Genomic DNA, 24,134 nt, shown 5'->3' on the forward strand with positions numbered 1-24,134 from the left:
ACCTACTTCTGGTTTGCCATATGATATTTCTGATTACCTAAGCTACTCTCATCATAGTTTGGATTTTCATTCTTTTGTCATGGCAGTCACCACCACTCCATCAGAACCTGCTTCTTTTAATCAAGTAGTTCAATTTCCTGAATGGAGGGCTACCATGGACAAAGAAATTGTGGCCTTGGAAGTTAACAACACTTGGACTTTAACTCAGCTACCCCCTGGAAAGTCTCTTATTGGGATTAAGTGGGTGTATATGATTAAATACCTTCCAGATGGCACTATTGAGAGATACATGGCATGTTTAGTTTCCAAGGGCTTCACACAAAAGCACGAGGCTATTCAGAGATCTTTTCCCTTATTGCCAAATCAGTATCTATTAGAATTGTGTTATCATTAGTTGCTGTGAAAGGGTGGTTCCTTTCCCAGATGGATGTCAATAATGTATTTCTACATGGTGACTTGATTGAGGATGTTTACATGTGTTTGCCACCTGGTTTTCACAGCAAGGGGGTGAATCTAGTTTGCAAATTGAATAAGAGTCTTTATGGCCTTAAGCAAGCTTCAAGGCAATGGTTTGAGAAGTTTTCAATCACAATTTTGCAGATGGGGTTTGTTTAGTCTAAATCTGATTATTCCTTGTTCACTCACACATAAGGGTCCTCTACAATGCTTTTAGTCTATGTGGATGACATATATCTCACTGGAATAATCCTGCATGTGTTGATTGTTTAAAGAAGTTGCTTGATGATAGGTTTGGCTTGAAAGATTTTGGATCATTAAGATATTTCTTAGGACTTGAGGTAGCCAGAACTGATGCAGGAATAAGCTTAAGCCAGAGAAAATATGCCCTGAAGATTTTGAAGGACACAGGTTTCATTGGCTCTAGACTTGTCAAGTTTCCCATGGAGCAGAATCTAAGGTTGTCTAAGTATGAAGGCAAGCCACTTGTAGATCCTACTCAGTTTAGGAAATTGCACGGGAGGCTTTAGTACTTGGCCTTGAAAAGACTAGACATTACCTATGTTGTGCATAGGTTAAGCCAATTTGTACCACTGCCAAGGGAGCCTCATCTAGTTGCAGCCCATAGAGTGCTTCAGTATATAAAGGGTTCACCAGGGAAAGGAATCTTTTTCTCTAGTAACTCAAATTTGCATATTAAATCCTTTTGTGATGCTGACTGGGCTGGATGCCCTGACACTATAAGATCATTAACAAGTTATGCAGTTTACTTGGGAGAATAATTGATATCTTAGAGGTCAAAAAAACAAGGAATGGTCTCAAGGTCCTCAGCAAAAGCTGAGTATAGAGCCATGGCAAGTGTGGCATGTGAAATTACTTGGGTGCTGCAATTTTTCAAGGATTTGAAGATTGAACATCCTAAACCAACCATGCTATTCGATAATAATCAGGCCGCATTGTCCATAGCTGCTAATCCAAACTTCCGTGAGAGGACTAAGTACATTGAAGTAGATTGCCATCCGGTTCAAGATAAAATCTTGGAAAGGATGATCAAAACCTTTCATGTTGCAACAAACTCTCAAGTATCTGACATTTTCACCAAAGCTTTGGGTTTCTCATCTTTTACAAGGCTTTATGAGAAGCTAGGATTAAGGGATATATTTGTACCAAAGCAATTGAAGGCAAATTCTTCAGTTCAAGTCAAAAAACTTAAAAGTTCAGGACTTGAGGGGGAGTGTTGAAGCTGGAGCGATCAATAAACGACGACAATGACAAATGCAAGCACAAGAAGAAAACGGCACTAAGCAAGAAAGATGTAAACGGCACTATTTTGAATAATGAGCAAACACAGATTGCACATGCCAGTGAAAGAGGCAAAGGCAGTTAGTCAAACCAGCTGTCAAGCCGTGATTAGGTGTACAATTGAGAGTTTGTTAGATTAGTAATTTGGAGCCAAGCTCATACTCTGTTTTGATGTATATATAGATTAGATTGCTATTTATCTTGTAACTGTTTTGTATCAAAATTTTCTCTCTGTAATCAATAAGCGTTTTTAGCTTTTCTTCAAGAATCTCTCTTTTTACAAATTGGTATTGAAGTTTTTTTTTTTTTGGCCAAATCAAAATGGAATCCAGTATGAAATTGATTTAAAAAGTTTTTAGCTGGGTTGATCGTGGTTGAAGAAGAGGAGAAAGAGTTGGAAGCCATGAGGACCGAATGACTATGATGCCAAATAAAAATATTAGTTATGTTTGAATAAATTGTCATTCAGGCTCTTGGAACATATATGCATTGTATTTATAAATTATTTAAGAACACAAGAATTTAGATGGAAATACCACACAATAATTTCAGAAATTGCCAAGGAGAGAAAAGTTTGTGCATCTCACATGCATAATTACTACAATCACTTTTTTTTTTCTTCCCAATTTTGAACGCAACTGGTTTAACTATATTAATTTATTTTCTTTGCTTAACAATAGTTTGTAGTCGTGCCTTTATTCATGGGTTTAGAAACATGCCTTGATGCAGTACACCAAAACATATTCCAATGACGTGTGTCTGAACATCAGTTTCGGTTGCTCATGGGAAGCTGAAGCCATTCACAGTAAACACTCCATCAACACAAGTAGTCTAACCAGTTATGTAAGAAGATGCAGGAAGGCAAAGGAATGCCACCAAGGAGGAAACCTCCTTTGGCTCTCCAATACGTCCAAGTGGGGTTTGAGAGATGATGATGCCGAAGAAATCACCAGTAAGCTGCGAATACTCCTCAAATCGAAGCAACACCTGCGAAGAGAAAATAGATGATCGAATAGAGAGCACCGGTGTGGTGCCGGCCAAAAACCCTCCGACGATCAAGTTAGAGTCTTTTAAACAACCCTAGAGTGCAAGAGTTGAGATAATTGTGCATACCTTTGGGTCATGAGGGTTTTTGGGGTATATATAGTGGTATGGGGCCGAAATAAACGCCTTGGTGAAGAAGTACTTTCCTTTTAGAAGAGTAATTCGTGGATCTTTGCCTATTGTATAGAGCCCTTTCCTTATAGGTATCTTCTTGACTAAAGTCGAATGTGTAGCGCAAAAACTTTCCTTATATTCACGTATGTAGAAGTCAAAATAGGCTAAGAATGAAGGTTGGATACTCCTTCAGCTTTTACCTGCCAAGGTCGTCAGCCCACGCGTACCTCCTACACTGTCGTCAGCCTATGTATGTCTCCACAAAGAACGTCAGCCAAGGACCTTTACAACTAAGGTCGTCAGCTTTGAATCGTCAGCTTGATCCGTTAGCCTAACGTCGCTACGTAAGGGGTATGGCCTCAAACGTCAAAAGGAGGCATCCTAATAAGACTGGCTGACGGGTTGTATATTCCCGTCAGCCTCCTTAACGTATTGACAGGATGTAAAAAATGTCACTATCAACTGCCCCCCACTCCATTACCCCGTCAGCTATGGGTGACGGGTCATAGAGTTCTCGTTATTGGGGAAATGGTTCGTGCATGGTAATTTGTGCCATCTTCATTAAATGGTGGGACACATGGCGTAGATTGATTGGCTCCGTGTCTGGACGGGTGTGTCGCTTCGTCTTTCGCGCCTCCTCTCTCCTATATATACTTCACTATTTACCTTTTTCCCACTTTTTTCGCCTTGTTCATCTTGAGAGAAAGAATCTGTCACTGCCAATCTTATCACACCGTCAATCGTACAGCCGTAAACTTCTTGAGACCGTCCTCCTACACGTAAGTTTTCCTTACTTTACCTTTTTACTTTTTCTAGTGACGCCCTTTAGTGAAGTCGTCTGCCTAGGATCTTAGAAAAACCCGTCGTTTGTAGGTAGCCAGATGTCTAGGGAGACGCCGAGTGATCAATCGTCGATCCGCGACGGAGCGGGTTACAACAAAGTTTTCCAATCAGGTCGTGAGCCCACGGAGGGCCTATCCTGGTCGTCAGAAAGAGAATCGTCAACTCCTTCTGACGGTGAAGTAGAGAGTTCTAGAGGAAGTAAGGTGAGTGGTGATGAAGAAGGGGTAGACGATGAAGACCAGGAGATTCATGAAAAGGCGAGTATCAGTGACGGGGGTGAGAGCGACGGCGACGAGGAAGCCTTAGAGAGCACCTCGGGATCCTCTAGTGATAACCGTCCCTTCATCTTACCCTCAGAGTGGTCCGTCAACAATTTTCTCCCGACGATGTCGGAGAATGTTTTCAAGAGTTTGCGGTCTCGCTACCAAATACCAGACGACATTCCCATCCGTCTTCCTGAGGAAGGTGAGAGGTGTTACTCGGGACGAACCGCGGACGTCGGCATGTATGATGCCATGTTCGCGGCCCGGCTAAGGCTACCGCTGACGGCGTTACACCGTCAGTTAGCTAACTTCCTTGGGATATCCGTCAGTCAGATTGCCCCCAATGCTTGGCGAACCTTTATTGGTGCCGAGATCTTATGGGGTCGTCTGAGTGGTGGGAACCGTCAGCTGACCTTGGACGAGTTCTTCTGGTGTTATCGTCCTCAACACATTTCCTCGTCAAAAGGAGTGTATCATTTTGCAGTGAGGGAAAAGGAGTTGAAATTAGTGTCAGATATGCCTAATTCCAATAGGAAGTGGAAGGGCAGATACTTCTTTGTAGAAGGAACAAACTGGGTATGTCGTCAAGAGGAGTGGGAGTCAATGCCCAATGGTTTTGATAACACATGGGCATATGTTAGAGATTCAGGTTAATCCCGTCGACCTTCTCACTTCGTCTACTTATTTGATATCCTAAACCGTCACTTTTTATTGCAGCTAACAATCATCCACGCATTACCGAGGAGCAAGAGGATTTCATTCGTCGAGTGACGGCCATTCCCTTGGACGAGAGGAAGTGTCGGGATCTAATCACGTTAGATACTCTTCACTTACATTGTGGTGGTCCTGAACCGACGGAGGAAGCTTGCAAATTGAACGCTTATTCCCGTCGTCGTGAGTGTCCTTCAACTTCTTGTTTTTATCCTGACGCTGTCTCTTTCTAACCCTTATTTTTCGCAGAAATGGAGTCAGCTAAACAAAGGGTTCAAGCTGCCGCTGCGGCAAAAAAAAAAACAACAAAAGAAGGCTGGGGGCGAGTCGACCCCACCGTCAGCCCCTAAGTCCGTCGAAAAGGTCGTGGCCAAGAGGAAACCTGACGGTAGGGAAGACCGTCCAGGAAAGAAGGCTGCCCCAACTCCCGGGGACAAGTCTTCACGAAGGCCGTCACCTCCCAGGCCCGTTCATGGGGCGGGTAAGGGGCCCATGACCTCGTCAGGCCCTATCTCCCAGGGATCTGTACGCCGTCTGCTTACCCATAAAGACTACGCTGTAGAGATGACGGGGTCCATTTTGAAGGATGAGGAAATAGACCCTTGTGTCGAGCAAACTATTGATGAGATAAATGCATCAGGCCTTTTCGACCTTACCAGGGTGAGCCTCGCTTTCTACTTTGGTGCCCGACCAATTTTTTATACCCTGACGTTGTCTCGTCCCCTTTTTCTTCCAGGCTATGGTTTGCATGAAGGCTCTGTCAGGCAGGTGCTTTGCCAAGGAAGGGGTGATTACCCGTCTGCAAGAGCGCGTCAAGTACCTAGCTGACGGTCAGGCGCAGTTCAAGGAGGCAAACCGCATCTTGGGCACGGAGCTGAAGGATTATAAGGAAAAGCTGACGGAGGAAACCCGCTGACGGGAGCTGGAGACGAAGGCCAAGGCGGCGGCGGAAAAGGAGCTGAGGTCCATCCTAGTCCAAGTGGAGACAGCTAGGAATGACGCTGTGACGGAGTTTAAGGATTCGTCAGCCTTCATAGACGCTTGTGCTGCCTACTACGGTGACGGGTTCGAGGACTGCTTGAAGCAAGTAAAATCTGTCTATCCTGACTTGGATTTGTCAAGGATTTCAATGGATGAGTCCATCCCGTCAACCCCCGCAGGCGACGCCGTCAATGAAGAAGCTGACGACAACCGTCAGAGAGACAACAACGTCGTCCTAGCTCAGCCAGCTGCGGATCAATCCGTTACTCTGACTCCAGCAAATCCTCATAATGGCGACCCAAATGCCGTCAGCCCTTCTCTCTCCTGTGCCTAGCCTTTTACTGCCGAAGACGATGGAAGACCCTGACGCCCCTTTATGAACTTAAAATTTTCTTTTCTCTTTTTTTTTTTTTTTTTTTTTTGAAAAGTGTAGACGGAGTTGTAGTACTTGACGCCCATTTTTCTGGGCTTTTGTAAAGACATCGCCTATTTTAATTTTAATGTCATTTTATGCTTCAAGTATGTGTGTTTTTTATTGTAAGTCAGAATTAAATGTTCGTGATGAGCTCGTCAGCTTAAGGGTGACGGGGTTTTTCTCTTTCAATTCAATTTTTGAGCTGATGACGGCGTCAGCTTCTTTTCCATGAAAACTTAGGGTCGTTTTTTATCATTCCGTCAGTTTCATGGGCGACGTCGTTGGACAAAACTTAATTGTATGCCTGTCAATTTCCTAACGGCGTCAGCTTTTCTTTTTCAGCTAATCTAGTTCGATGTATCCATTTGGCTATACGCCCATCATTTCTACGAACAATGCCGTCAGCTAACCTATTATGCCGTCACTTTGAACATAACACCGTCACTTTGTTGCATCATGGCAAGGTGACGAGTCCAAGGGGGAACAGATCAGCATTTTATTGCCCTTGTACATCTTATGCACTTGGTGATAAGGCCTTCTAGTAATGAGGTCATCCACCTTGTTGGCCTCAGATTGGGGTCGTCCACTTTGTGGATTTTAGGTGTAAGATCGTCCATTTTGTGGACTTATTTATGACGCCGTCCACTTGGTGGACTTAGCAATGGGATTGTCCGCTTTGTGGACTTAGAAACAGGTCGTCCACTTTGTGGACTTTGGAATAGGTCGTCCACTTTGTGGATTTAGAAATAGGCCGTCCACTTTGTGGACTTAGGAATAAGCCGTCCACTTTGTGGACTTAGAGATAGGCCGTCCACTTTGTGGACTTAGAAGTAGGTCGTCCACTTTGCGGACTTAGAAGTAGGTCGTCCACTTTGTGGACTTAGAAGTAGGTCGTCCAACTTGTGGACTTAGTAGTAGGCCGTCCACTTTGTGGGCTTAGAAATAGGCCGTCCACTTTGTGGACTTAGAAATAGGCCGTCCACTTTGTGGACTTAGTAGTAGAGGATTTGCTATTTTCTTCAAGACACAAAAAATTTACTGGTCGTTTCTGAATGAACCTCCTCTTATTACGATGAATGCATAAGTAAAATTTTGTTCGAAAAAAAGGAAAACAAACTTTCAGTCCTTTGGACTTAAAATATACTGTAGACAGGAATAAGCTAAGACGGATAATTAAAGAGCATAAACTGGTGATGAGGAGTAATGTTCTGCTTGCTATCTTCTACTGGTAGTACTTTCTGAGATGCTCGGCGTTCCATGGGTGTCGTAGTTTCTGCCCGTCAAGAGCCTTTAGGTGATAGGTGCCCTTTCTTATCCATGATGTAATCTTGTATGGTCCTTCCCAGTTCGGGCCGAGCTTTCCATGTGTGGGATCCCTTGCTGCGCCCATTACCTTCCTTAAAACAAGATCTCCGACTTTGAAGTCTCGGTGCTTGACTCGGGAGTTGTAGTGCTTGGCTACGAGGTCCTGGTATCTTGCGAGTCTCTGTTCAGCCACCGCCCTTACCTCGTCAATTAGATCCAGTTGTAAACGAAGCTCTTGATCATTTCTTTCTTCGTCGTGATTGTCCACCCTATAGCTCGTGAGTCCTATCTCGGCTGGAATGACCGCTTCACTCCCGTATGTCAGCTGGAAAGGGGTTTCTCCTGTAGGGGTTCGTACTGTCGTTCTGTATGCCCATAATACGCTGGGTAGCATCTCAGGCCATACGCCCTTTGCCCCCTCGAGCCGAGTCTTGATGATTCGAAGCAAGGATCGGTTGGTGACTTCCACTTGTCCGTTTGCCTGAGGATGGGCTGGGGAGGAATAATGGTTCTTGATTCCTAACTCTGAACAAAAGGCTCGGAAGGAGTCGTTGTCAAATTGTTTACCGTTGTCCGAAATTAAGACTCTTGGAATTCCATACCTACAAACAATGTTTCTCCATACAAAACCCCTTATATTCTTTTCAGTGATTGTGGCTAGGGCTTCAGCTTCAACCCATTTGGTGAAGTAATCAATGCCAACGACGAGGAACTTCAGCTGCCTTGCTGCCATCGGGAATGGTCCCATGATATCCAACCCCCATTGGGCGAATGGCCATGGGGCGGTTATGGGGGTCAATTCTTCCGCCGGTTGCCGAATGATGTTGCTGAACCTTTGACACTTGTCGCAAGCTCTTACATAAACTTAGGCGTCATTTTGCATTGTCAGCCAATAGTATCCGGCCCGAATCAACTTTTGTACCAATGACTGTGATCCAGAGTGGTTGCCGCATATCCCCTCGTGTACTTCTCTCATAACATAGCTTGCTTCTTCGGGGTCTACGCACCTTAGGTATGGTCGAGAAAAGCCCCTTTTGTAGAGGACGTCCTTTATCAAGACAAACCGTGCAGACCGGACCTTCAGCTTCCTGGCAGCCTCCTTCTCATCAGGCAACGTGCCATCTTTTAGGTAGGAGATCAAGGGCGTGGTCCAATTGTCTTCGGAACCAATTTCCTGTATGCTGACAACATCGATTAACGGTGAGGACTGAGTAAAAGAAAGTACCTTGTCAATGGTAATCATAGGCTCCGCAGATGCGACTTTGGAAAGTCGGTCGGCATGTTCATTTTCTCCTCTTGGAATTTGGACTATTTTGGCTTGCAGCCCATCTATTCTCTTTTTCGTTTGCTCCCAGTACTTTTTCATTCTTTCACCCTTGCACTCGTACTCGCCGTTGACCTGGCTTGTGACAACTTGGGAGTCGCAGTGGACAACCACATTCGTGGCTCCTACAACTTGGGCAAGGTCTAAACCTGCTATCAGGGCTTTGTACTCAGCTTCATTGTTAGTTGTAGGAAAATCGAGGCGAATCATACATTTGAGCTCGTCGCCTTCTGGAGATTTAAGTACGACCCCTACCCCGCCAGCCTTCTTGTTGGACGACCCGTCAGTGAAAATGCTCCATTGGGGATTCTTTTCCTCTTCGCCTTCCGCACTGGTGAACTCCGCAATGAAGTCGGCCATCGCTTGTCCCTTGATGGCAATGCGGGGGCGATATTGTATATCAAATTCGCTTAATTCTACTAACCACAACGCCATTCGTCCGGCAGCCACAAGGCTGCCCATTGCTCGCCGCAAAGGTTTGTCAGTTAGGACGACTATTATATGGGCTTGAAAATATGGCTTGAGTTTACGGGCCACTGTAACCAAAGCGAAGACAAGTTTTTCCATGAGAGGATATCTTTCTTCTGCACCATGCAATGCCTTACTCGCGTAGTACATAGGTCGCTGAACCTTGTCGTCTTCTCTGATTAAGGCCGCACCGACAGCTGCTGGGGAAACGGCCAAATAGAGGAATAGTTCTTCTCCTGGTTGTGAGGGGCTTAGCAACGGCGGCGAAGAGAGGTAGGCCTTTAGATCTTCGAACGCTTGTTGACACTCGGCCGTCCATTCAAAGGATTTTTTCAACGTTCGGAAAAAAGGTAGACATCTATCTGCCGCCTTTGATTCAAATCTACTAAGTGCGGCGACCCTGCCATTGAGGCTTTGTACTTCCTTGATATTTTTAGGAGGGGCCATCCCCATAATGGCCTGAATCTTGTCCGGGTTGGCCTCGATCCCTCTTTGGGATACCATATATCCTAGGAACTTTCCTGCCGTCACTCCAAAGGCACACTTGCTTGGATTGAGCTTCATATTGTAAGAGCGAAGAGTATTAAATGTTTCCTTAAGATCCTCCAGGTGAGCTTCTTCTCTTTGACTTTTGACCAGCATGTCGTCGACATATACCTGGACGTTTCTTCCAATCTGGCGTGCAAACATCTTGTTCATGAGCCTCTGATAGGTTGCGCCAGCGTTTTTCAAGCCGAAGGGCATGACCTTGTAGCAAAAGAGGCCTTGGCTTGTTATGAATGAAGTCTTCTCTTGATCAGGTTCGTCCATTCGGATTTGGTTATACCCGGAAAATGCATCCATGAAGCTCAGCAGCTGATGTTTGGCCGTAGAATCCACTAGGATGTTGACCCGCGGGAGGGGGTAGCTATCTTTGGGGCATGCCTTGTTTAAGTCCGTGAAGTCGACGCACATCCTCCATTTCCCGTTGTTCTTTTTGACCATCACGACGTTTGCCAACCAGTCGGGGTAATACACTTCCCTAATAAATCCAGCTTCTTGCAGTTTGCGGACTTCTTCTGCTATTGCTTGATCTCTTTCTTGGGCAAAGGTTCTTTTCTTCTGTCGGACGGGCGGGAAAGATGGCGACACGTTCAACCTGTGCACCATGACTAACGGGTCAATTCCTGGCATGTCTTCGTGACTTCATGCGAATACGTCTTTGTTTTCTTTCAAGAAAGTTGCAAGTTTTTGACGAATTGCCGGGTTGGCCAGGGTGCCGATTTTTGTCGTTCGCTCCGGGTGGGTTTCGTCGAGAGGTACGTCTTCGAGTCTCTCGACAGGCTCTGTCGCCACCCTACGTTCCTCTATGTTCATGGCTTGAATGTGATTGTCCATCTCCATCATGGCCACGTAACATTCTCGTGCGGATACTTGATTTCCTCTCAATTCTCCAATTCCATGGTCAGTAGGGAATTTTATCATCAAATGGTATGTCGAGGTTACGGCTTTCCATGAGTTGAGAGTTGGACGTCCTATGATGGCATTGTAAGCCGACGAGCAATCGACTACCAGGAAAGTTACATTCCGGGTGACCTGCTGTGGGTAGTCTCCAATGGTTACCGCTAAGGTGACAATGCCAAGGGGATGTACCCTCGCCCCTCCAAAGCCAATGAGCGGGGCGTTAGCCGGAATTAGTCGTTCCTTTTCAATTCCCATCTGTTGGAAAGCGGGATAGTAAAGGATGTCTGCTGAACTACCGTTGTCTATGAGAACTCGGTGTATGTTGTAGTCTCCTGCCCGTATAGTGACGACCAAAGCGTCGTCATGGGGATGATGAAGGCGCCGAGCGTCTACTTCCGAAAATTCAATGGGGGGATTGTCAATCCGTGACCTTTTAAGCGCGGGACTTGCCTTCTGGACGTTCTGGACCGTTCTGATGTACGTCTTTCGGGCTTTCTTGGAAGATCCGGCCCTCATGGTGCCTCCTATAATCATCCTTATATCTCCTACAGGTTGCCTGGGGCGATCATTGTCTCACCGAGTGGCTTGATTTTGTGACGGGTCCACCCTCTCCTTGTTGACGAACCTCTGCAGCCTTCTGAAGGAAAAATTCTGGTTTTGCATCTCATGCAAAACCCACAGCGGAAGCAACGAACTAGGATCTATTTCATTCATGATTGATAACGTGCACAAAGTAAATTTCAGAATTTAAGAACAAGATAGCGTACCTTGGTGTGGAGAAATTCAAAACAAAGATTAGAAGCACTTGGGAACAATTTTAATCTTCACTCCAATTCCACTTTACGCCCAAGATGTGTGGTCTCTCAATCAGTTTTTTTAAAGGGAGAATGAAAGTGTGTCTCACACTCTCTCACACACCGTTTCTTTTTCTTTTTTAAACTCTCCTAATAAAAATCCTGTATGTTTCTCCCTTTATAACTAACTGATTATCTAATTGGGCTGGCCTATTGGGCCTTTCCAATTGGGCTTTAGTGTGTGGCTTGGAGTGGGACCAAAAGGGACCAATAAGACACTAGCTCCAATGGGCCTTGGGCTTTTCCGTCAACTCTTGACAAGTCCAAAGTTACCATTAATTATATTTAATACCACTATATAAATATAATTGCACTCTAGGCCTTATTAATAAATTATATCCCAAGACTTTATTATACACGTAACCCCTTCATAAAATATTCGTAGTAACACAAAGTCATAAATGTAGACTGCCACTTTGTAAATTACTACATCTTATCCTTGAGTACCCGGTTTAATTCTTTAAAATTATTCATTATATATTTATGAAATCCAATTTCATAAACATATACTTTAGTAATTTCTTACTAAAGTGGTTAGGTCTAACTCTCTGAATAACTGAACCATTAAACTTATCTCAAGGGAATATTTTATATCTCCATCAAGAGACTATGAATTCCATCTTGAGAATATATGTTCCATCAACACTAAATGTGGCTGCCCAACATACTGAGGTTTTGACCGTCACTTCAGATCTCACTCCTGATATATCAAAGCAACCTACACTTCATGATCAAGTCCATTATTCTCTCAGGATTAAGAGTTCATGCAAATAGAAGTCGTGAGATTTATTATTCATTTGACAGTCGTTAGAACAATAATAAATCTCACAGCGGTCCTGTTCAATATGTTTTAACTCTTAAAACATATCAACATATCAACTAGAAGCTTCCACTTCCATGATCAAGACAAATCATCTTAGTTGAAACGTTATAGTCTTCGCAGATGAAATGCCCAATTTCATCACCGACTACGAACTATTAATTCTGAGTTTACAAAGAACTTGTGATTTACATCTTCTGTGACTTTTCACATAAATCACATACAATGCATCTCATGGACTATATGATAATGTCTCATATTCATGTTACCATTATTTTAGATAATAATAAAATAACTTTATCAAACATAATATTAAGTCATACATCATGTCATACATAATGTCATACATAATATCATACATAGCATCATACAATAGGATTTAAGGGCACTAATCCTAACACCTTCCTCGCCTAATAAGAGCTTCTATTTGCTGTTTCAAGTCGTAGCAATCGGCGGTGTCATGGCCGTGATCTTGATGAAAACGGCAGTATTTGTCCCTCGGTCTCCTGTTGGGATCTCCCTTCAATTTGCCAGGAAAGGCCAAAGTTTCCTCATCTTTAATCTGCATCAGCACCTGGTCGATGGGCGCATTTAGGGGAGTGAAGTTCGTGAATCTTCCTGTAGGCGGTTTGGGTCGCCGATCATCTCGTCGCTCTCTGGTTCTCGCCCTTTTTTGTCTTCTGTCTGGTTGTGCATCTTCTTGTCTTTCCCTTTTTCTAGGCTTGTCCTCTCGGGCGAGCAAAGCATCCTCCGCATTCATGTACTTCGTCGCCCTGTAGTGTACATCGGACATAGTCTTTGGGTCATTCTTGCATAGAGAGAATAAGAACCTACCCTCTCGTAGCCCGTTCATGAATGCTGCCACAAGTATCTTGTCATCTGCCTCGTCTATCGAGAGGGATTCCTTGTTAAAGCGGGCTATATATGACCTTAATGTCTCGTCTTCTCGTTGCTTAATACTCAGTATACACGCAGTAGATCTCTTGTGCCGGTGACTTCCAATAAAGTGTGATACGAACTGTGCGCCTAGTTCCTTAAAAGTGCCGATGGAATTGGGCGTCAGCCTACTGTACCAATCCCTCGCAGGCCCTTTCAAGGTGGTGAGAAAAGCCCTGCACATGATTTCGTCCGGTACGCCCTGAAGATGCATTAGGGTTCTGAAGGATTCAAAGTGGTCCAACGGGTCCTTGGATCCGTCGTAATTCTCCACGTGTGGCATGCGAAACTTTGGAGGAAGAGGGCATGAATTCACGAGCGCTGTGAAAGGCGAATCCGTCCTGTGGACTAGGTCGTCCAGGTTGCTAGATACTCGTCCTCTGAGGGCGTTCATCATTACGTCCATACATTCCCTCATCTCCTGCATCTCAGCAGCGATGTGGGTCGGCAAGGTGTCCGAGACGGATGGTCGATTGGTTTCTTATCGCTCCGGTCTAGTCGGAGCGTTGCTGCCCTCAGGTCCTTCCGCATTCCTTCCTTTTGGACTAGCATCTTCCTGGTCTTCCTCTGGTGCACTCTGGTGTGCAGTCCTTTGTCACAACTGTTCCTCCAGATCATGATTCTGCTTGGTGAGGCGCTCAACCGCCGCTACAAGCGTTTGGACCTGCCTTTCTAGAGCTGTGGCGTGCGGTTCGTCGCCTTGATTGTTGTTTGTTGCCATCGATCGAGTGAGTACCATGCAACTTTTTGTCTCAGGAATAGAGCAAGGCTGTGATACTCGAAAATGTCGTTTCCCACAGACGGCGCCAACTGATGATGCCGAAGAAATCACCAGTAAGCTGCGAATACTCCTCAAATCGAAGCAACACCTGCGAAGAGAAAATAGATGATCGAACAGAGAGCACCGGTGTGGTGCCGGCCAAAAACCCTCCGACGATCAAGTTAGAGTCTTTTAAACAACCCTAGAGTGCAAGAGTTGAGATAATTGTGCGTACCTTTGGGTCATGAGGGTTTTTGGGGTATATATAGTGGTATGGGGCCGAAATAAACGCCTTGGTGAAGAAGTACTTTCCTTTTAGAAGAGTAATTCGTGGATCTTTGCCTATTGTATAGAGCCCTTTCCTTATAGGTATCTTCTTGACTAAAGTCGAACGTGTAGCGCAAGAACTTTCCTTATATTCACGTATGTAGAAGTCAAAATAGGCTAAGAATGAAGGTTGGATTACTCCTTCAGCCTTTACTCGCCAAGGTCGTCGCCCCACGCGTACCTCCTACACTGTCGTCAGCCTATGTATGTCTCCACAAAGAACGTCAGCCAAGGACCTTTACAACCAAGGTCGTCAGCTTTGACTCGTCAGCTTGATCCGTTAGCCTAACGTCGCTACGTAAAGGGTATGGCCTCAAACGTCAAAAGGAGGCATCCTAATAAGACTGGCTGACGGGTTGTATATTCCCGTCAGCCTCCTTAACGTATTGACAGGTTGTAAAAAACGTCACTATCAAGAGATAACAGCCTCCAAAAACATTTCATTGCATAGATACTACAAAAGAGAATATAATTTTGTTATGGTAATCATGATGCATGAAGTTGTTCACATTTCCAGTTTTAGGTTGGCATTTAACTCAGATAATGACCTCTCTGAAGGAGCCAGGATATTAGAATGGTAGGGTTAATTTCAGTAACTTTTCACATTTCTTAGCACACGAAAAATTCAATCAGGATTTGTTACAAATCTTTGTATATTGAGAGTGTGCATTTCAGTAAAGGTGTCTTATGTCTTAGTCTCCCGATTAGTCTGAATCCTCCTGTACTGTACATGTAGTTAATTGAAGAGTAAATAGCATTAATACTAATTCTGAAAGGTAAAAAATGTCCAACTTGTCTGCAAATGTGAGTATTAATGATTTTTATTCTTCTTCAATTGAATATAAGTCATAAGGGTGACTGATTAATTATGACCTAATTATTGGAGTATAACATAGTTAGTGTCAAACCTATAGACATAAAGCGTTTTAGTAAGATGATGTCCAAATACGTAACATCATGACCTCACCTGAAAACTCCATGTTAATATCTCCCTAAGACATTCAAAAATGGCCAGATTTTAACAATCTTCAAGCACAATCAATCACATGCAAGGAAAGAGGAATCTTACCGTTGTATCAGCCAGTGGGGTTTTGATAAACCATGGTGCAACAGAGTTAATCCTAATGTTGTCCTTTGCCCATTCACATGCCAAATATTTTGCGAGTTGATTCATCGCTCCTTCACATGAAAATGAGACAAAAGTCGATCGCATCATTTAGGAAAATTATGGTTTTACATCCACTATTCATGTACACTATACATTGTAAACTAAATTAATGTGTACAACATTATATGCTCTATATGAATGGTGAATGTAAACATATAATATATTGTCCTATCAGTTAATGTCATGCTAAAATTTATATTGTAAGCTTACCAAAAAAAAAAAATTTCAAATAGTGCAAAGAAATTACCTTTAGTTGAACTATATATAGATAGTCCAATACTTAAGGAAACTACACCAGCAACTGAAGAAACATAAACAATGCTTCCTGCTCCCGAAGCTTTTAGAAAAGGATAAGCAAGTTGGCAAAAGTGATAAGCAGATTCAAAATTGGTAGACATTAGAAATGAGAAATCTTCAACTATGTACTCCAACGTTGGTTTCAATATGTTCATTCCCACATTGTTAATCTAACACCAGATAGCATTAACTATAAATTGAATGATCACTATAAACGCACAAATGAAGTGGCTCTAGACAAGTAAAATTTCAATGCCATTAAAATTGTTGCAACTTGCAACTGAAGCGGCTCCACATTAAGGACAGGGTGGTCCTGTGAGTCTGTGACCACTCTAACCTGGAAAAAAAATTTAATTATGATATATAAATTTTATAATTTTTTACTCTTAAAAAAGATTTTTGACCACCCTAAATTTTTTTTAGGCCCAACTTAACTAAACTTTGGACAAAATTTTACAATTAACTTGGTCCCCCCCAATATTTTTTCTTATTGGATGTGAAATTTGCCAAATTCACAATTAGATTACATTTTTTTTCTTATATCTCAATATTTGTAAAATTTCAAGAAAATTAAAGATCAATAGCTATGTCATTAACTAAATGTTTAAATTTTGAGTTTTTGTATAGTCTAAAATTATACATGAAAAGTAAGTTTATAGATTGAATAATAAATAACATTTTATTGGAATAAAATTTGACACAAGTTTTAAGAACACAAAGAAAATACAATTTAACAATTAGATTTTTAAAATATATAGTCTACAACTATGTTTATAACAAAATTTTGTCCCTAAACTTTGGTCCCTTTAAAAATATATTAGGCTCTTACAAACAAAAAGAAAAATCTCAAGAAAAATTTATTGAACTAAAATTTTGAAAGAGCCGTAGCTTGCAACATTAATAATAAAACTATCAATCAATGATTTTAAATTAAGAAAATTCGTAAAAGTAAATTGTAAAACTTTACATATTTGTGTTTTAGTCAATATATAAAGTTTTTTTTATTAAATTTTGTATAATTTAAGTTTTTTAGGCTGGTAAAACATTCCAAGAACCACCGCTAATTTCAAGATGGATCTTCAAATGAAAATTCTTTTTTAAGTTAATTATTGGAAGTCAATGATTTTAATACAAAAAAGAATGTAGGATATATGCTTTAGAATGCCATGCAATGTACAAGAAATAAATTAAGGACTTAAAATTACAAGGATGTTGAGATTGCCATTGAAGATAGAAGAGACTGTGCTCATTAGCTCCTCTCGTTGGGTTTGAGATACTACATCATTGACTGAACCAGTGACTCGAAATCCCTTCATCTTCCACTCATGTAAACATTCATTGAGTTGGGTCTCATTTCGAGAGCATGTATGTACGATAGCCCCCAAACTTGCCAATTCCTCGACAATAGCATACCCGATTGAAAGACGTAGCACAAGTAAATAATAGTAGATAAAAAACTTAGAGACTAAAAAAAAACTGGATAATGTGCATTCTATTGTATTTAGGGATATTTTATTTTATTTTTGCTAAATTATTTAGGGATCAAACTGTACACAAGAACATTTATATAAAAGGTAATGATTATCACACACTAGTTATTGCATATTCACCATACAAATTCTGCCATATAAGCTAATTTTTTTTAAAAAAATACGATTTTAGTTAATATTGTTAAATCGTATTTTCAAAACATAATTTCACAATTTCATTATTTTATTTGAAAATGTGTTTTGAAAATATGATTTCATAGGAGATATATACGAAGTATGCAAAATATATATATATATATATATATATATATATATATATATATATATAAGTATTGGATTCATAAAGCAAGTATCACTAAATCTAGGGACTACTAATACAACATATATAATTGTAACACTTTAACACCCTTTGCAAAGGGGCACAACCCCATCCACCATGGATGAGTATAGCCATTAGCCACCATCTTTGATGTCAAAAAATAAATAAATAAACAACCAGGCTATAATTAGAGCTACAAAACCAAATATAATGAGGTGGCGTTTTTCCTCTCTATTGGTTTTTTATCCCATTAACTTTTTAAAAATTTTTTTTTTTACTATGAATGTCACTTTAAAGTGGCCATTTATCTATGTTTAGAAATATTCAATAAGAATGCAATTTAGAGGGAGGAGAAAAAAAAATAGGCAGAGAAATGATTTCTTTGGTTCCACCGGTAACAAGAGCGGTCATTCCTTGAAGAGACCACCTGCTTTCTCTGCTACCCAATTCTTGCCCTGCCATTTATCTCTCTTTGTCGCTGCAATGTTTCCTGTGTAACTAGTGGTGTTTTCCACTTCTCTGAATGGGTTATATTTATATTGCCTAAAGTAGATCAACACCAACAGGTCCAACACAATGGTCAATAGATGATAAGGCCTATTAGGACTTTAATGACTATTTTGTGGCACCGAGAGAAACAAATAAACTGGGCATTATGGTCGTCTCTCATCAGATGGTGAAAGATTAAATTTTTTTTCAATATTTACATAATTTTGTACAAAAAAGTTAAAATTGTTTATAAATATGTATTGTTACAACCATGTAAATTTACACTGATACTATCTATTTTTACATTTTATTTATATTTTTTCTTTACCTATCTTGTGAATGAATAGAGAAAGAGAGTAAATAATTGTTATTTTGTGTGAAAAAAAAATTAAAAAATTAAAACTTTAATAAAATATAGTGTAAAATAAAGATTATAGAGTATTTTAAAATATAACTTATATTTTAAGTATGTAAATTTTTTTTTTTAATCTACTTTTATAGATTAAAAAAATTCTAAACTAAGTAACTTCGCACTAAGTAGTGCACTAAGCAAATAGTGACATCTATTGTCATCATGTAACTTGGCACTAAGTATTTGTTTGAAATAGATTATTTAGCTGAAACTGAAAATATTTTGCTGAAAGTACCATAGATAAATGTAAAAGGTAGTTGAAATAGTACAGTACGTGAAACTCATGAACGGTACCAAAAAGTACAATGAGACCTATAAATAATAGCAAAAATAAACTAAATAGTAAAATAAGTTGGTAAAAATAATCATACCAAACACATAATAAATTTTGATTTTTTTTGTTGGTTTTGTGCTCGACATGGTGGGATGGGCAACCTAGTTCTCTGGCCCACACTTTTTTCCAACAAAGTTTCATTTTACGAATTTACATTATTATTGGATCTGTCAGGGAGATATACGAGGAATCAAAATGGAAGATATTATGAAACACTTTAGATTTTTATGTCTCTGGTCAATATTCAATAATTATGGTAAATAAGTCGGACCTGGCTTGCGACTTTTGCATTTGTTCCATCTTAAGCATAAAATAAAACACAAACAAACTAGAAAATCAAACTCACACACAACATTAGAACTTCAGAATTTTTCATTTTCTATACCACATGGCCACACACTTTCATTCCTCTCTCTCTCTCTCTCTCTCTCTCATTTCTTGTTCTCTTTAAGCTCAGGTTGTATTTTTGAGATATGGGTATTGTGAGAGTCCACATGGGTGCTCTCAAAAAAGAGATTTGGATGCTTGTAAGGGAACCTCTCTTTTGGGTAATGGTGTGGAGTCTCCACTCATTTTTTTATACAAAAAAATAAGAAAGAAATAAATACAAATTACATGATCAAAATATTTCGAATGTCATTGATTGAATAAAGACAAGTACAATTTTGGTAAATTAAACCTTACAAGATTTAAACCTTACAAGATTTAAACCTTACAAAATTAAACCTTACAAAATTAAACCTTACAATTTTGGATGCTTATACAAGATTTTTATGTCTCTGGTCAATATTCAATAATTATGGTAAATAAGTCGGACCTGGCTTGCGACTTTTGCATTTGTTCCATCTTAAGCATGAAAGGGCCACGTCTCCCTAGAATGCAAAGGGCCAACATAAGTTCCATCTACAAATTTGGTAAGTAAGGTGCAAATACCATTTTCGTCGCTTATAGTATCCGTCAATTTTCATTTTGGTTCTAAAAGAATTTTTATTTCCATTTTTTGTGTCTAAAATCAAAAAATCATTTTCATTTAATCACTACTATCATCTTAATAACAAAAATAGTCTATATGGCAAACAAATTGCATTGCTAGCAAACTTGAAGCATTTAAAATTTTTATTTGGCATTTAAAAAATGTCACATCATCATCCATGTCAACTTTTATATTTTGAATAATTTCTTCAATTTTTTTTAAAGGTTTTCATTTATCTTTTTTTTTTAAAAAAAAACATAAAATAAAACACAAACAAACTAGAAAATCAAACTCACACACAACATTAGAACTTCAGAATTTTTCATTTTCTATACCACATGGCCACACACTTTCATTCCTCTCTCTCTCTCTCTCTCTCTCTCTCTCTCATTTCTTGTTCTCTTTAAGCTCAGGTTGTATTTTTGAGATATGGGTATTGTGAGAGTCCACATGGGTGCTCTCAAAAAAGAGATTTGGATGCTTGTAAGGGAACCTCTCTTTTGGGTAATGGTGTGGAGTCTCCACTCATTTTTTTATACAAAAAAATAAGAAAGAAATAAATACAAATTACATGATCAAAATATTTCGAATGTCATTGATTGAATAAAGACAAGTACAATTTTGGTAAATTAAACCTTACAAGGCTTTAGGTCCTAGTTACAGTCTATGCAAAAGAATACAAAGCTTTTGGTCCTAGTTACAATCTACCCAAAATTAAAAAGATAAAACACTAATCTACCTATTCAAAAATCCTAAGCTCGAGGGCTAGGCTAGGGAATGGGAAGGTGTTAGGTACCCATTCCGACCAAACAGAATTTTGTCTTCTAGACTCTAATGATCAATATACCATTTTTTGCATGATATTGAATGATATGTTGAACATACATGACAGAAACTTGACCAAAATTAATTCAAATAAATTGGTCTTATGGATGTGTCCTCTTTTTCAAGAAAATTCAAATATGTTATGTGAATAAAAAAAATTGGAGTTGTAAAGAAAATCATATATGTTTTTATGTAAAAGAAAGAACAAGATTTTTGTAAAAAGGTATCAGATTTGTTTTTGCGTAAAGTTAAAAAGGTGATTTTATCAAGAAAATTATATCTGTTTTTTATGAATTAAAAAAAAAAAAGACTTTTTGAAAGAGGATCCACATTCATGAGATGAATTTATTATACATGCATCACATATTAAAAAAAAAAAAAAAGACTTCAACCTAACTTTCAATTTCTTCTTTTAAATTTCAAAATCTACAATTTTGTAACCAAGAAAACTTTTTCTAAAAAAGTTAGATCTATATATAATGAAATACAAATCAATTTTGTGTTAAAAAAATCATATCTGTATTTTATGAAAATACATATCAGTTTTTGTGTTTAGAAAAAATCAGATATGAAAATATAAATATGTTTTGTGTTTAGAAAAAATCAAATCTGAAAATACAGATAAGTTTTTGAGTTTTTAAAGAAATCTTTGATAGCCAACATATTTTGAAATTTAAGAAAGAGAATCACAATAAAAAAAACATCTAAGAACATGTTAAAGAAAAATTCAAGCAGGACATTGTAATTATAAATCAAGAACAAGAAATAATAAAATATGTTAAACATATTCATGCATCATCAACAAAAATTAATGGAGAAGAAAAGAAACAACTAGAATACCTCTTGCATGGGCGTGCTCTTCTAATGAAAGAATTCAAAGAAGTTTGTTCACCTCTTCGAAGCCTAAAATACTTTACTTACAAAAAAGAAGTTCCTAAGACAAAAGCCTCCAGAACGTCTTTAACGTAAGGGGAATTGAAAAATCTAAAGAGAAGAGCCAAAAATAGAAGGGGTCAGAAAGTATAATGAATTTTGAGAGGCATCCCCTATTTATAGAGGTTGGAATGCTTCGAAAAATTAGCTGAACAATCAGATACGAATTAGGAAGCGTCCTTATCTCTAAAAAATCAAAAAGGCTAAGGTTTATCTCAATCCAAGAGTCCTCGGGGCGAGCCACAATTTTGTACCAATCGGCACTTTAGGAGTGCCGATTAGCACTTTTCATGTGCCGATCAGCACTCCAAGAGTGTCAAATGACCCTCTTGATTGCCGAACCCACGTTTGAATTTTTGTCCAATTTGGACTCCTTTTTTCGAGGATTTTTGAGCTGAGAATTGCACTTAGACTCATTTTTAATCCATATTCTAAAAATTGATTCCCTTTCCTAGATATTCAGGTCTTTAAAGTGATAATAATCTTGTAGGTACGGTTTATCTCAATCCAGGAGTCCTCAGGCCGAGCCACAATTTTGTGCCAATCGACACTTTGGGAGTGTCGATCGGCACCTTTCATGTGTCGACCGGCACTCCAAGAGTGCCAAATGGCCCTCTTGATTGCTGAACCCAAGTTTGAATTTTGGTCCAATTTGGACTCCTTTTTTGAGGTTTTGAGCCAAGAATTGCACTTAGACGCATTTTTAATCTGTATTCTAAAAATTAATCTGTATTCCAATTTGGACTCCTTTGCTGGATATTCAGGTATTTAGAGTGATAATTATCTTGTAGATAAATATTCCAAAAAGTCATGATTATCCACAACTTCTTTTTTATCTGATTATCCACTTTATTCCTATGCAAGCAAGTCTATTTTTAACACTAACTAACAACCAATCAATAAATTATTTAATTAATTTTAATTGTCTAACCAATTAGAATTATTTTAAATTAATCATGCATGGTTGGTTCCACCCAAATAAAATGCATGCAGACTATGCAAACATGATCATGCGATATCTTTCAATCCGATGGTACGATTCGGAAATCAAACACACCGTTACGACCATTAGAACCTTAAGATCATTTTTATGATATGCAATGAATGAATTAATGAATGTAATGTAACTCTAAATTTTGGGTACATGAATGGTCACTCTAGCCATCTTCCTTGATTAAATTATGGGTGCAAAATTAAGTGTCTACAAGTATTAGTGATTTTGAAATATGAACATTCTATTCGAGAATACATATATGTCCACATAAATAGATGTAATTAGTAGGATTTGCAAAACAAATATATTTCAACGGCTCATTGTTTTATGCCATAAATAAAACAATAAAAATTATATGACCCATTGTGAGCGTTTCATTTTATATTCTATCAACAACAATATGTCACTATAATAGTTTTGATACAGCTTTGTACCATACATATTAGGTTTTGATTGCATGAATGATTTCCCTTTGTATGCATAGAACAAGTGCATGGAATCAATTAAGAGATATGTTTAGTATAGCATGCCTCTATCATGGGCCAGTGGGGGAATGTTGGCATTGAGCCATATGATTGCCCCCAAAAGGCGCCCATGTGAGATAGGGGGGAAAAATCCTAACTCTAGGGTTTAGAGCAAATAACTATTTGATTATCTTATCCTAGACAAATAAATAAATAAAAATAGGGTTGAGAAAAAGGGTAACCTCCCTCGTAACCAACCACTCATATAGAAAAAATCTTAACATACTCTCTCTCCCCTTGAAGTGCTCTCCTTATTTTCAAGTTCCATCAAACATTAGGCCTTGATTTGGTCTATGTACAGGGGCAGAGCCACGTACGTTTGCTCATCCAAAAATTTTAAAAAAAAAACCCTCCAGCAATAGGTAAAATTAAAACACACTCAATTTTTTAAAGAGTTGAATACCCTAAAAACAAAGCTTTGCCCCCCCCCCCCCCTCCTCCACCTCCAACACGTCAGCCAAATTTGGCTTATGCAATACATTTTTATCCTTTTTATTCATTCTTCAATATCTCTTTTTTTTTTTCCAAAAAAAAAAAAGATGTATTTTAGTAAATAAAAAAAAGTGTGTAATGTCATTTATAAAGTGAGTTTCTTTTTTACAAAACTTTGCCAAAATCTACCTTCCACACAAATGAATCTCCCTTTATATATATATTCTTTTTTTCCAATAATACTACTATCACACATTTTTATGTACAGTTTGTCACAATTGTCCTACCCCGTAGATTGGGTTGAAAAACAAATGGTGAATTCATGTGATATTAACAGAAACAGTCAATCACAATCTATCACAAAAGAAAATTATGGAAAAATGTGTGATGCGTCATTATTGTTTTTTTTTTTTTTTGAAAATATTCTTTTCCTTTTCTCAACTCTCAATTCATGGTACCATTTCTTCTCTTCTCTAACATTACTTCCCCTTCTCTACTGCATCTTCTTCTTCTTCTCTTTTTTCTCTTTTACAGTGCACTCTCTATAACTCTTGCATCTCATCTTCTTTTTATTTTAC

General features: G+C 39.2%; 1 protein-coding gene across 11 annotated transcripts; it reads right to left on the reverse strand.

Moving 5' to 3' along the window:
• Positions 1-2,416: 2,416 nt before the first annotated feature.
• LOC142607672 (tropinone reductase homolog At2g29170-like) lies at positions 2,417-18,102 on the reverse strand. 11 transcript variants are annotated; one of them, XM_075779248.1, is made up of 7 exons: positions 18,022-18,102; positions 17,037-17,252; positions 15,782-16,001; positions 15,448-15,545; positions 12,028-12,032; positions 7,645-7,679; positions 2,417-2,681 (listed from the first exon to the last, which is right to left on the reverse strand). In XM_075779248.1, exons 1-7 carry the CDS (start codon positions 18,100-18,102, stop codon positions 2,590-2,592), a joined length of 747 nt encoding a protein of 248 aa, XP_075635363.1. In that variant the 3' UTR covers positions 2,417-2,589. The 11 variants fall into 11 exon arrangements, with proteins under 11 accessions (XP_075635363.1, XP_075635358.1, XP_075635357.1 ...); XM_075779243.1 differs by lacking the exons at positions 7,645-7,679; positions 12,028-12,032 and adding exons at positions 11,591-11,613; positions 14,557-14,566 and having other exon boundaries at positions 2,417-2,685; positions 15,436-15,545; XM_075779242.1 differs by lacking the exons at positions 7,645-7,679; positions 12,028-12,032 and adding exons at positions 13,018-13,047; positions 15,334-15,340 and having other exon boundaries at positions 15,436-15,545.
• Between the last annotated feature and the right edge of the window lie 6,032 nt (positions 18,103-24,134).

The sequence above is a fragment of the Castanea sativa genome, chromosome 8 (assembly GCF_040712315.1).
Source record: "Castanea sativa cultivar Marrone di Chiusa Pesio chromosome 8, ASM4071231v1".
In the NCBI taxonomy this organism is placed as follows: domain Eukaryota; kingdom Viridiplantae; phylum Streptophyta; class Magnoliopsida; order Fagales; family Fagaceae; genus Castanea; species Castanea sativa.

Excerpts from the sequence above, each read along its gene's own strand:
- LOC142607672 (XM_075779250.1), bottom strand. The coding sequence starts at position 18,102 with ATGGCAGGGCAAGAATTGGGTAGCAGAGAAAGCAGGTGGTCTCTTCAA. Across the intron at positions 17,253-18,021 it reads TTGTTACCGGTGGAACCAAA|TCAATCGGGTATGCTATTGT; the intron begins GAAATCATTTCT and ends GTGCTACGTCTT. Across the intron at positions 2,746-15,435 it reads CCCCACTGGCTGATACAACG|GTGTTGCTTCGATTTGAGGA; the intron begins GTAAGATTCCTC and ends TTCTCTTCGCAG.